General features: G+C 39.0%; 1 protein-coding gene across 3 annotated transcripts in view; it reads right to left on the bottom strand.

Moving 5' to 3' along the window:
• Positions 1-14267, bottom strand: part of LOC122401073 (putative polypeptide N-acetylgalactosaminyltransferase 9) — a 348351-nt gene that overhangs the window by 28565 nt on the left and 305519 nt on the right. For all 3 annotated transcript variants that reach the window (XM_043403009.1, XM_043403011.1, XM_043403010.1), the window contains exon 7: positions 3146-3315. In XM_043403009.1, coding sequence (XP_043258944.1) covers positions 3146-3315 — 170 coding nt within the window. The remainder of the gene's footprint in view (positions 1-3145; positions 3316-14267) is intronic.

The following is a 14267-nucleotide window of genomic DNA, read 5'->3' as shown; positions in this document are numbered from 1 at the left end:
CCCAGGTCTGCCTAGAACAATCCTAGAATTTCTATCGGTGGAAGATCTTGTTCAGTGCGCCTTCGAACACCAACGAAACATCAGATTATCCTCTTTTCACCGCCACCATTATTTCGCGATGTAATCTGACCTCGTTACACCCCGAAAGCGAATAAGACGCGTTCCACCTTGCTATTAATTGGATCGTCTTTATTACTGGCGTTATCTCGCCTATGACAGATAAAGGAAAAGCGAGCGCGTAAGATAAGGTGGAAGCGTATTGTCTCGTTTCTATGATAAAACAATCAGCCGGTTTGTAACGGGATCCACCATGTGCTGTCTATGGGGGCTACCGGGTAGGTATGTTTATGAGCCACACTTTCATGCTGGCACGGAAGCTTATCTCGAGCTTTTAAGGGGGATTTCACGGCCTCCATGCTATATCGTTCCAGCCACCTTGCGCCTCCCTAACCTGTCCTGTCAAGGGTTAATCTTGCCCAGCCTTTCCGTTGCCATTTTTATTCCCTTCGGCCTTTTGTTACGCGCGACCTCGGTCGCTTATCTGCCCTGAAACCCGACGACGCATTAATTCGCGCCCAACAACTTCGACGATAACGAACTTTTGTTTTTCACCGACCCCCTTCGATGTGAAAAAAACTTGTCAAACAATGTCCCTGGCTCTAGCAAGCTTCTATCTATCTATACGGTCATTCTTCTGAAACGTAACGCCAAGTATAATGTTTGATTTCGAGAAGAGAAAACGTCCACTGCTGAAATGACATTCTCAAATAAAGAAATCGATGTATCAGATTTAACACGTCGACTGTGAGACCAAACTTCCATTTTAAACAATTGTAAATAACTTAAAATTTGTTTTATTGTTTACTTTCGATCCTATACAGGGTGTTCGGCCACTACTGGGAAAAATTTTAATGGAAGATTCTAGAGGCCAAAATAAAACGAAAATCAAGAATACCAATTTGTTGATGGAAGTTTTGTTAAAAAGTTATTAACAATTAAAATCAAAAATTTCAAATCGTTCTGGAAAAATTATTTTCGGTTGCAAGGGTGAATTACAATCATTTTTGGTGAATACACATACCTCCGAATTCCTATCCACTTTCGAGAAAAAAAATTGTGTAGGTGCTGAAATTTTTCGGCGAAAAAAAAATTTTTCAAATCGTTCTAAAAAAATTATTTTCGGTTGCGCGGGTCAATTACGATCATTTTTAGTTAATAGACATATCTCCGAAATCTTGCGCATTTTCGAGAAAAAAATTCAGTACGGGCGGAACTTTAAACGTTAATAACTTTTTAACGAAGCCTCCATCAACAAATTGGTATTCTTGATTTTCGTCTTATTTTGGCCTCTAGAATCTTCCATTATAATTTTTCCCAGGGGTGACCGAACACCCTGTATAAATTTATTTCCTGTAACATTTCGACTTGAAATTTAATTGTTTCCATATAGTAAAAAGTCGTGGAAGTGTTAACACTATGTTCACAGGCACTCGTTGAGCAGACTTTTATTATAATTCACTGTGTTGACAGTCACATTAAAATACAGATTTTTTTAAAATGAAGTTACGTATCTCTATCATTACATCAATTAAATTCAAAATAAATTGCAAACAATACAAAATTTATGAGTTCTGTAAACCTAGTGAAACATAATACGATCGAGACTGAATTTTCTACGGTCGAAGGTGAGTTTTAGAAAATTGCATAAAATTCGTAAGAATATCGTCTGGTCGTCGCGAAAGTGCAATCCTTTAAATAGTAATCACAAGTATCATTGTGTGGGAGTAGTTGTTAAATTGCTAACAAATAATACTTATGAGTTCTCTAACGTTAGGTTTAGAATCTGAATGCGTCAAATGGACGTGTTCCGTGAACCCAGTGTTAAGCAATATTCTTGGAGATTTAGGGACACGTACAAATAAAAAATAGTGAAACAGAATTGAGAGTGTGAATTTTCCATGGACGAGGTCGAGTTTTAGAAAATTGCATAAAATTTGTAAGAATATCGTCTGGTCGCCGCGAAGGTGCAATCCTTTAAATAGTAATCACAAGTATCATTGTGTGGGAGTAGTTGTTAAATTGCTAGCAAATAATACTTATCAGCTCTCTAACGTTAGGTTTAGAATCTGAATGCGTCAAATGGACGTGTTCCGTGAACCCAGTGTTAAGCAATATTCTTGGAGATTTAGGGACACGTACAAATAAAAAATAGTGAAACAGAATTGAGAGTGTGAATTTTCCATGGATGAGGTCGAGTTTTAGAAAATTGTATAAAATTCGTAAGGATATCGTCTGGTCGCCGCGAAGGTGCAACCCTTTAAATAGAAACCACGGGTATCGTTGCGTGGGGGTAGCTGTTTCGTCCGAGCAAGCGTGTCCCTATTCAGCCCGGTGATTCGTTATCGCGCCAGTGTTCCATAGTTCCACGATAGATCGATTAATCGTGATCCATCTCTCGCGTGCGCGAGGACCGCGCGCACCGTAACGATCAGGTCAACGTGAATGGACGGGAAAGCTCTTGCCGACATGTTTCGCGTGTATACTAGGAAAATTCCGACAGGTTGATACATGCTAGCGATGGCGAGACGTCCACGGGTTCCGTTCGTTTCGTTCGTCTCGTAGAAAAATTTGCCTGCGTTTGACGCGCGCTTTTCAACGCGAAGGGAAGTTCAACGTCGATCAATTATTTGTTCATATCGCGCGCCGTCCGGGTCGAGACTGTTATTTTCCACGGGGTGTCGGGAACGACCCACTTCCGGAACGTTAGTTTTCCCGTTTTGGTGCTCGCTCGGATAAATTTCTGGCTAGATTGTTCGTAAAACATTCGCGTCGTTCGCACTTTTCGTCTCGTTTACACCGTAAACGGAGGCTCGTTTATTTTGTCTCGAATATATTTTATGGGATCGGAGAATTATTAATAAATCGAGAAAATTGTGGTGACAGAACATTAACTGAGAAGCTTGGAAAAATGAATTCTTAAGGTGAGATATTGAGGGAAATAAATAAATTTTAAATTAAGTGGTATCCAATTGTTTGGAAACAAAGTGTTGATCTTGTGGAAAATTTCAATCAGAGCAATCGTGACGAATTTTACCAATCTGTTTTTGTATTAAACGTTTATTAAAAATGTAGTTTCTTCGCTTACGCATGTCGGAATAGTCATCGACCAAGATGATTTCCTGGATCAGGTGTACCGGCGATCTATCCAATACGGAATGGACAGTCCTCAACAATACTGACCATGCCTCGTTGTGGAAGCAAATTATCACCGCCGTTGGGGGAAGTTCTTTCATGTATCTTCCCGGTTCTTTGCACCTGTAACGATAAAATCGCGAACAAACGTGAGCAAAATCTTCCAAATTCAGAAATTATATTCTAATAACTGCATCTATCCGTAGGTCACTGAACACTATGAAGGTAGTTTTAAAACATCCATATGATTACCGAATTTTTGTTAAAATATACACAATATTAATATTCATAGACTTTGTATCAAAGAATACCGACAAAGAATATTTACAAAGAGAAAATATATAATTTTATCTATATAATTACATCCACACATTTGACTCAGGTGTATCGTCTACTGCTTCGTTATTTACACGTATACACATTTAGTTTCTTTTCTAGTTCCACGTGTTTCTATTATAGTTAATTTATAATTTTCCTTCCTTCGTTTAAAAATGTAACAAAGACTGCAAAACTCACAAAATTTGTTTACAATTATAATTCCAGCTCTAATTTCAAAAGTTATTATTTACATGAACCTCTAAATTTGTGGGTTCCCTGATAATTACTACTACTTTTGTCCAACCTAGACAAAATGGTTTGAAATAAAAATATCTCGTTCAAGCCTGATAATTAGTCATCGATTATTTATCATATCAACAGACCATATTCTCCAACACTAAATAAGAAATAAAATGGAAAATAAATCCATCAAAATTTACGTTCTCAGCGAAGGGTCTCGGACAAGTATTCCGATCGTCCATGAATTCGATTCAACCATATTAATAACTTAATCCCATCATCGACCTATGGATACGGATTAAGGCGAAGAGATACCCACGAAACGATAGGGGGTAAAATACGGTAATGCGATTAGAAACCACTATGTTGGCAGAATGAACGACCGGGAGGTGTACACACATTTCTAAGGTCCCTGCAGACCAAGATTCTAACAGCGTTCGATTCTAGGGGCACCGTATCGCTTAATAAGGCTAATGTAGATAATAACATCTATAAACAATACAGTTCCTTGTTCCACTGTATCGTTACATGAATCTGTGTATGTGTACAGGAACGTATAAAGATACCAAAGCGAACTGATTCGTTTCTCAAATCACTATTTATCGCTCCCTCTGCCACGCGATCCAAGATTTCTTCGTTCACCTCGAAACTTTTTATCTTTTAACTGTACACAAACTGTACATTGTTCAATTTAATTAATTATTACATCGTTCCAGAAAATGTCTCGCCATTATTAATTGCTTCCACATGATACATGTTTTAATAAACTAAAAAGCCACAAAATGTATACGTACGACATTTATTAATAGATCGAAAATCTGAGCTATTCGTAACAAAGCTAATATTAATCCAGCAAACGCAGTCGCTTTTTAAACCACATAAACGAAATATCCGCGTCTTTAACGACACCCGGAGGCGCGTCGATGGGGAATATCCGTTTAAAAATAAAGTCTTAAAGCGTTTGACTCGGAATGTGCCTCAAAGTGTGCATTAAGCGCGAACCATTTTTCGAATAGGATTGCCTTTGCACGAAATCAGTTTGCGGTCTATATTTACGTGTTTGCGTGGAATCGACCGTAAGCCAGCTGGGTTTTGTGTATAGCAATGCAACGGCGAGCGGGTAACAGAAAATATAAAAGCAGCTTACGCTGGCTTAAAGTGATTGTGCTCGAATGGCAAAGAACTTGCGCGCAGCAGATACGCCCGGTCATAGCCGGACCAAAAGGAAACAATTCTGCGAATGACACGTCGGTTATCTGGCAAAGCCATGCTCGTAATATCAGCTGGTAAACTGTATTCTTTACTCTACCTTTGCTAGCATAAATACCCTCGACATAATTTCTATTCCATAATATTAAAAAAATATCTCAATTACTTATCCACGAGTACCTCTGCAATGAATTATATGGAAAATATAAAAGATTTCAACTCGCACCTAGAAGCTACCCGATATCCAAAGGAATAAATTTTATTACGAGAACGATTTATATATATTATAAACGTCCATTAATAAATCTCTCGTTGAAGCTGCTTGCAAAATGAATAATATGTATGTTCGCGATACAAAGCTAATCACACAAAGCACGTCGTATTACCGTCATGTTCAGTAGTCACGCTCGTGTTAAGCCAGACGCTTAGCTGGCACTGTCTAACCATAAATTCATGAATATTACTGAAGCATAGAATCATAGTGACACGAAAATTTCCTCGGTCACGTTTTAAGTCAAACATTAATCTTCGCTGGATGGGGCACCGTACTTCTGCCACTTGCCATGAAATTTAACTGAAAATTTCATTACGAAAGTATTCAACGTTTCTCGATCGTCAATTTTACGTATTCATTTTTCTGCGAAAGTTTCCTGCGTATAATACTCTATCCTGTAACGATAGCTAGTATAATATTAGCGGAATAATATTTACATGCAGCTGATATAATAGCAACATTATTTCGAAGGATTATTCCGGGGGAATTAGGCGAGTTGATCGAGTACTCGCAGTAAACAATATACGAGTAATTACTAATAAGCTCAGGAACTGTTTAATCGATAGTATTAAAATGTCCCTTCCACTGTTAAACCATGTGCAAATTGTGAAATTAATTTTACTTTAAACTCGTTTAATTTTCCAAGCTCGAAGTCGGAAAAAGGGTCTTTAATCTTTCGCCGCGCAGGCGTGAAAATCGCGAGCTTTTCCGGGGGGGAAAAGCTGGCGCCAGGCCGAGATCGCGATGCATTTGATCGAGTGCAATGCTCCGAAAACTGGCGGAACGAGGGGCCACGAAAACGAGGGAAGATTAAAAAGCGGAAGAACGCCGAAAGCATCGAAACGCGAGCCCGAAGAAACCGATCCCCTTTCTCTCTCATTCGATAATCGTTGCTGATTTTCAGCCGGCACTGGGTGGCCCTTTTGTCGTCGACAGAGAAGATATCGAGCAAAAGCGATCTCCGGCATGCTCCAACAGCTTGGAGCTTTTTCCGCTTCGCGTGACCGCGCTAACACGCTCGTGAAAATAACCGGCCACGGTGACAGTTGCACGTAACGATCCCCGCCACGGAGGGCGTTAATATTAACTCGTAACGTATCGTCGATCCTGTGAAATGTAATTGCAAAAAGAATCGTTCCTCCCAAGGACGAAGGAAACCAATTTCGTTTGACAGAACTTGCGACTGACACACTCGCTACTACGAGTCGTTTGTCTTCGAGACAATAATAATGCAATAAAACGGTTAAGCGTATTAATTTTCCTAATCTTTAAGTTGAAAGTGGTTCTATGGACAATGATAAATCGAAAATGTTGTATGAAATTTGTTCGTAGATAGCTTCGTTTTCAAGAAAATTGTAGAATAAGAGTTAAGTGACGGGGCAAGTAGAAAGAACAAATATTGGTCGGACATCTCTTCAAATTGAGTTATCTCGGAAACGAAGTATCGTATGAAAGAATTCTATTCTACATTTTCGACTTATTTTTGGACGTGGAATTATCTCCTGGGCGATTATTATTTGCAAACCTAATTGTATTTTAATTCATAACTTTAAGTCAGTTACTTGTCTCTGAGAAGATAATAATGCAATAAAATGATTAAGTGTATCGATGTACCTAATATCTAAATTCAAGGTGGTTCTATGGACAATGATAAATCGAAAATGTTCAATAAAATTTCTTCACACATTGCTTCGTTTTCGAGAAAATTATAGAATAAAAGTAAAGTATCACAGCAAGTAGAAAGAACAAATATTGATCGGACGCTTCTTCAAATTGGCGTATCTCGGAAACAAAGCATCGTATGAAAGAATTTTATTACACATTTTCGACTTATTTTTACACGCAGAATCATCTTCTGGTCGATTATTATTTGCAAACCTAATTTTTTTTTAATTTGTTTAATTTTTCAGATTTGAAGTTTCCATGGTCTTTTGGGTTGCATAACTTTCTACGTTGCATGACGATTGTCACATATTGTGTCCCTGGCATAGAGGTTTCAATTAGTCGATTGTCGGAATTTTCTTCCCCTAAACCCCATGGGGCGTCGTAAAGATCTGTAATGGCGACATGTGCGGACTTTCGGCCGTGAAAGTAACGGGGGAATATTCGTGATGAAGCTTTCCTCGCATCGCACCGAAAGATGCCGGAATACGTGTGTACGGAAATACGGTGTCTAACTTATGGCAGTTTTTGCACGCGAGTGGGGAATATACCCGTCGCGTGGATAAAGCGAAAATTACTTCGACGTTAAATTAGCCTCGTGGCTACTGGTTTTTCGTGTCTTGTGGTCGGGATTCAATGTCGTGCGTTATACTACGATTCCACGGAACGAGTTCGGGGGCTTTTAGCGTATAATTAAAATTTGTTCCCCGACAAGAACTAGAAACTCGGATAAAACTGATGTACTTCTTTAATTATGCTCAGTAGGGGTCCTAAAAAATTTGAAAAACCGCGAACTATTATGAATTTCAGTTGATTTTACATCTCCAGTGACCAGAAATCTCATAATGGTGTTATAAAAATGTCGATTGGTGTTTCACAAATATTAAAGCAATACTTGTGTCAACCAACGCGTCGTACCTATGCGTTCCATTAATTAATTAATGCTTTAAAGTTTTGATTACATTCGTATCGCGATCATCGTGACTTCTGTGTTCGCCAATTGAAGCCAGAGAGTAGCCGAAATACCACCGGAGCCCAAAGAGCTGTTAGCCACCGACGATGGTTAGCTAATTATGGGATGTGACAGCGGTTCGATACACGATTGATAAGACACAAAGACGCTCTTTGCGCGTACGAGTTCGATGTACCGCGTGTGTCCATTCTACGCAGACTTGAAAATTGAAATTCACGAGACGCCTCGATCGATGAGGAATCAAGGGAGCAGACTTGGAACAAAAACGAAAGACTCGTTTTATCGGTAAAGTATTAGTATTCCTAACGGCGTTCAGAATTAACCCAATCTCTTCGATGTGACTCATTCACTTCATGAATTATTATCGCCGATTTCACGCGCCTTTGGATCTTAAAAATTTATTTAATCAAACTTGGAACCCTCTGTGACTTTGTCGTATTTAAAAATATTTAAAATTTTATATTTGGTATTTTAAATTTAGACCATTGTTTACTTACTACAGTCGCGTACTATGTTTCTGGTGAACGGCCAATGAATTTACCCCCGATAATTCGTCGAAATCGATGCGAGTTCATCGATTCGAATCGGTCCGTGAGTCAGTGAACTGGATCAAAGTATTCGCGATACAAAATGCTGGCCGTTTTCGGTCCTGTAAATGTTTCCTTTTTGTCGCGTTCTGTTTAATAAATCACCGCGAACGTTTCTGAAAATTGAAAACAGCGCGAACCGTGCGGGGTGTATACGGCCGTGTTGTGCAAATTCAGCCCGAGCGGATACCTCGCGAATTCGACGACGGGGATTTTAAACAGTCAGCGGAGTCCCACCCGTTCATGACCGGTGCGATCATTTTTGCATACGCGTATTCGAAAGCTACTCGTCCGGAAACGCGTCCACGGGCCAGAGTAAACTTTCGTTAAAATTTACTAAATGAATCGCCGCGGTCGTTTCGTTCCGTCCGCGCTGCTTAATTGTTTCGTTATGAATTCGTCTGTACTATATACGACGAAAAATAAACGTACGAAACTATTTTAATTATGATGCTTCAATGCATAACTAAAACTCCCGGCCTCTGATTGCGTGCGGAAAACTTATTACACCGGGGGGAACGAGGCGTGGTAAATTACTGTTTCGAGAAAAATTATGCCAGTGTCGGATAGTGAAAAGTAATATCTGTGTACTGATTAAATCTATAATCGATACGTGTTCAGAACGGGATTAAATCAAGCTTGAGAAACGAAGTTAATGGATGTGAATTTAAAGCGTTAAAGGGATTTAAGTATAGAATAAATTATTAAAGTTCTGTTTAAAAAAGTGGGGAATTAAGAATTTTGGGATTGGATTAAGCTTGTGAAAGGTAGCTAATGGATGTGAATTTAGAGGGTTGAGAATTTGAGTATGAGTATATAGGGTGTTCGGCCACTTCAGGGAAAAATTTTAATGGGGGATTCTAGAGGCCAAAATAAGGCGAAAATCAAGAATACCAATTTATTCATGGAGGTTTTGTTAAAAAGTTATTAATGTTTAAAGTTCCGCAAGTACTGAATTTTTTTCTCGAAAATGCACAGGATTTGGGGAGTATGTCTATTCACCAAAAATGATTGCAATTAACCCCCGCAACCGAAAATAATTTTTCCAGAACGATTTGAAATTTTTTTTTTTCGTCGAAAAATTTAGGCACCTAATTAGATTTTCGGTAAGAAATTTTTTTCTCGAAAGTGCGTAGGATTTCGGGGGTATGTGTAATGACCAAAAATGATTGTAATTGACGCCCGCAACCGAAAATAATTTTTTTAGAACGATATGAAATTTTTGAATTTAATTGTTAATAACTTTTTAATGAAGCCTTCATCAACAAATTGCCTCTAAAAATCCTCCATTAAAATTTTTCCCAGGGGTGGCCGAACACCCTATATGGTTTGAGTTGTATAGTCTTCTATTGTTTAAACTGACGATTGTCATGTTTTTGTCTCGATTCGTAAATTTTTGTGCGTTGAATGATTCGCGATGTAAATTTGCGAACCGAGATTTGGGATGCTCGAATATGCTAAAAAAGTGTCTCCCTGTCGATGCTTAACGCGGCTGAAGAGGTTTGTGGGCGCGTAGAAATTGGATGCAAACGAGAGTGCTTGTTAGCGGAACGAAGCATTCTCCCGGCATTTACCACCAGCGATAGCGTCACGAGGATGTTTACTCATTAGGGGTAAACACAATCTATCATCCCCCTTTCGGCTTTAAGCCGCCAGTGTTCTGTAACAGAAACCAACGCGGTCGAATAACATCGTTCGAGATACAAGAATTTACGACTCTCTTCTTTCTGCCATAAGAAAGCTAACAATTCTTTGGGTATTCAAATTCTTTGGCAGACTTCAATCCAAATTTAACTCAGACGTACACTAAATGGAATTTATTAAAAAAACAAATTTCTGTAGGACGAATAAGTTTCCCAATTTAATTTATTTCACTATGCAGACGCTATGCTATCTCTTTGCACGGAAAGATCTGCAAAAATTGTGGCGTAACTAAATTTTCAATTTCTCGGCTCCCCTTTTCATTTTCTTCTTTCATATATTCATAGTGGAATCATGTTGTGTAAGCTAATGGACCAGCAACTACCCTGGGGAACGCTTCCGTAGCTAATTTTTTTTCAGAGCTTCGAATTTTATTCTCAAAAGCCCCAGTCATCCCCCGGAAGCAGACCTTTAAAACTTGGGAAAATATTCTTAGAGACTTTCAGACAATACATCACGGCAAGCTTAGTTCATAGTTAATTAACCTGGATAGAAAGTGTCTAACAATGAAATATTAGTTCCGCCAATACCCTCACGAGTCTCTTGCTTAAACGCAATGAACCTTTTTCCGATGAACCTTTAATTCCTCTTCGATATCACCCTGTTATACACGCAAAATTATATACTCAACTTTAGAAACGATTCGTGATAAATATAATTTGAGTTTAGCTTGCATAAATTAATTCAACCGCGTTCCATCAAGCACAAACTGATCTAAAATAGTATCCACTCGAATCCGGGCGATGAGTAATTGAAGTTTCGAAATATTCAATTTCAAAATAATCTATTTAGCGGAAAGTACTTGCTGCAGTGATGCACCGTCGCATTAGCAGTTATTTAAAACAAACGTACAACTTGTAATTGATTAACGTCCACCAGCAGCGCTGAATTTAACGTCCGTTAATCTATATTTATAAATTTCCAATTAAACGTTGCTTCATAAATTAATTCAGAGCGAAATAGTGGCCCTGTAAAAGTGGAATATCATAATTCTCAATTTAACATTTTAGAAACTTTCTTTTTCCTTGAACGTTCCATAAAGTTAATTTCAATAAATGCACACTGTATCCCAAGTCTTATTCGTCTTTTAAATAACCTTGACTATAAAAAAAGTTATTAACTCTAATTAAATTCTAAACGATTGACGCGCGTTTATCTCGTCAACTGTTCGACAAATATTAAACGGATCTTTGGGTAAATTTTTTATCGAACTACACCAAGCAGTGACGTGGAAGGGTGTCTGGAACTGTCATGGCAGCGAACTAACATAATTAACGGCATCTCAAGACAATGGTTCTCGTTAGCCGCTGCGAAACTGTTACCAGAGGCGGTCTACAGTTTGTCGAAGACGTTGGCAGCTTTCGTGGAAACCGGGTATTACTTCCGGTTTGGAAACGTTCCAAGTTTCCGACTGCTTATTGGAAGGCCAGCTCTCATCTGTGTCTCCCTTTCTGTCTTTCCTTCGCCGATCCCGCCCTCCCTTTTCCATCCTTTCTTTACCGCCATCGTTTCGACGTTAGCCACCCCCCGCGACGACATCGAACAGCCATCGAGATTGGACGGTTTTCTGGAACCGCAGCAGATTTTCGACTAATGGACCTTGAGGAAGAGACACGCGACCGACACCGACGTGCCTTGCCTTCGAGTCTTTGGCCCGTCAACTGGAATCTTCGAACAGTGGCCTCCAACGGAACCACTGTTCGCCAACTCTGAAACGTTTATGGGATCGGGGAAAATTTTCCCAACGGTCCAACGATCCAACGATCCTCCTAATCCTCGCCACGAATAAGCAGGGGAACTTCGAAGCTTCAAAATTCTGAGACATAATTTTCCGGCCTGGAGCATTTGTATTTAAATATTCACGGAACTGAAATGGATGCTTTTCACCCTCGACTATCCTAATCACAGTAGTAACTATACTATCAAGCGACCTAATCGATGCATTTATAAACTTATTCGTTACAGTGATTCAAATTTAATGTTTGTCACGCCCACTCATATATAGATGACATGATTTTTCACTGAGGAGCTAAAAAAATTAATTCTGAACATTAGATGGTAAAATCACATTTCTCTCAAATTTCAACGAGGTTTAAATATTTAACACATTGACTGTCACATCCACTTATATATAAATGACATGATTTCTGACTAAGGAGCTAAGAGAATAAATTCTCAACACTAGATGATAAAATTAAATTTCTCTCAAATTTTAACGAAACTATAAAAATAAGTTTTGCAAATTTCCAATTGACTAAAAATAAAGTTTAATTTTCCTGGACAATTTGAGAGGTTTGGTCCGCCAGTGAACGCATTAAACAGTCGTCTATCATCGCGATTAGTATAAATAAGGATAAATTGTCTGATATCAACCCTCGTAATCGACTGGACATTTTCCAGACGGTCTCTCGACTCATCAACGTTTGCAACGTTTAAAACGGTAACACGGTTCGAATAAAAAATTTCTACGCGTGCAATGTTACGATTGCACTGTCCATTGCACCGCCTCCCGTCCCGGGGTGCATCCCGTCAACCCCTCTCGCGCGTCGCCACGAATTAATCGGTCTTGCCTCGTGATTAGTAGGTCCAACGGAATTACCGCGATGCCCTGCCATGATTAATATCCAGGCGGTGCCAACTTTCGCACGGAAGATTAATAATGAACGAGGCGGAGGGGGAGAGAGAAAGGGGCAACGAATAGGACCATTAGAATAGGAGTTTTAATGCGGCAGCGACGGTTTGTCTGCGTGGGCTTCCGCGGGACAAATTCCTATATTTTCGACCACTCCAGGCTTCCGAAAAACGTCAGATGCAGCGTTTCCTGCGAATCCGACTCCGTGCGAATTTTTGTTGGCCGCTCGATGAGTCTGGAGTTTCCGGGATGGGGATTAACCTTTCAACGACCGGGACACCGATTCGTTTCGACGAATTTCGTTACAACTCCACCGTCCTAAGCCAGAGAGTTTCGAGGAATCCTTACTTTAGTCGGTTACAGGCAGTTAAAATCGTCTGAACTGTGCTATTATATCGCAGACAAGTACATAATATTTTGTACTTTAAACATTTCGAAATGTCTTGGGTGAAGACTCCTTTAGAATAGAAAAAGAGTACTGCAGTTTAATTTGTGTCAGTACAGTTTTTCAATATCTTCGAACGTAGAGATAATTGAGGCGATTAAAGTTATTTACACATCCGGGACAGTAAATCCAAGTATATAAGTGTGTTAATGTAGATTCGATAAAAAGTTAATAGAGGAGAAGTCTGATGCAAGATTAAATCGGTTTTACAATCTCATAGTCGACTCCAATCTATTTATTAGTTTACATGTGATTTCATAGTGTCCTGCTCACGAGGTTTAAGAGGAAAGACTCGTGTAAAATGGTAAAACGAGAATTGATATTTGACAATTTTTTTTACAGTATAAACTGTGCTATTATATCGCAGACAAGCATGTAACATTTTATAGTTTCAAGATTTAAAGATGAGGGTGAAAACTCCTTTACACTAAAAAAATTGTCAAATATCACTTCTTGGTGGTCACCGGTGACAGACACTTTGAACTTACAACGTGGTGCAATATTCTTTACAATGGAAGAATCCTAATACTTATAAAATTGAAAATAACGCTTCTTTAATTTGGAATATTGTAAAATAAATTCACCATTGAATTATCAAATATTTCTATGTTCCACGCTGTAATTTGAACAAATGTTGAGAACATATTTGGACATGGAAAATTGGCACAAAAAGAAATCCTTGGCTATTTAATTTTTCTAAATTAGATAAAACCGAGTTTTAGATTTGTAATTTCTCCAGGAAAATAACTTGCTATCACGTTAATGGACGCGTAGTATTTTTCGAAAGGAGCCTCTTCCGATATTCCTGCCAAAAGACGGCTCCGTGAAAACAATAATGAAAGAATCGTTCGTTTAATGCACCTGCAATCGCCCGATGGCTGGTTTTTAATACATCCACGGCGAATTCCACAGGGAACGGTGGTCGTTTGGGGAAGGCGTTTTAAGAAGTTGTGGGATCGGGAAGGTAATGACTCCGCCCTGTTCCGTTCCGCACAATTTTATTGTTGCTGTCGTACAACGACGTGACTCGTGGT

The sequence above is a fragment of the Colletes gigas genome, unplaced genomic scaffold, assembly GCF_013123115.1.
Source record: "Colletes gigas isolate AHSC1104 unplaced genomic scaffold, ASM1312311v1 Colletes_gigas_Sc00021, whole genome shotgun sequence".
NCBI lineage: Eukaryota > Metazoa > Arthropoda > Insecta > Hymenoptera > Colletidae > Colletes > Colletes gigas.
Note: the sequence above shows the minus strand (reverse complement) of the source record. Positions and strands in the feature narration are given on the sequence as shown.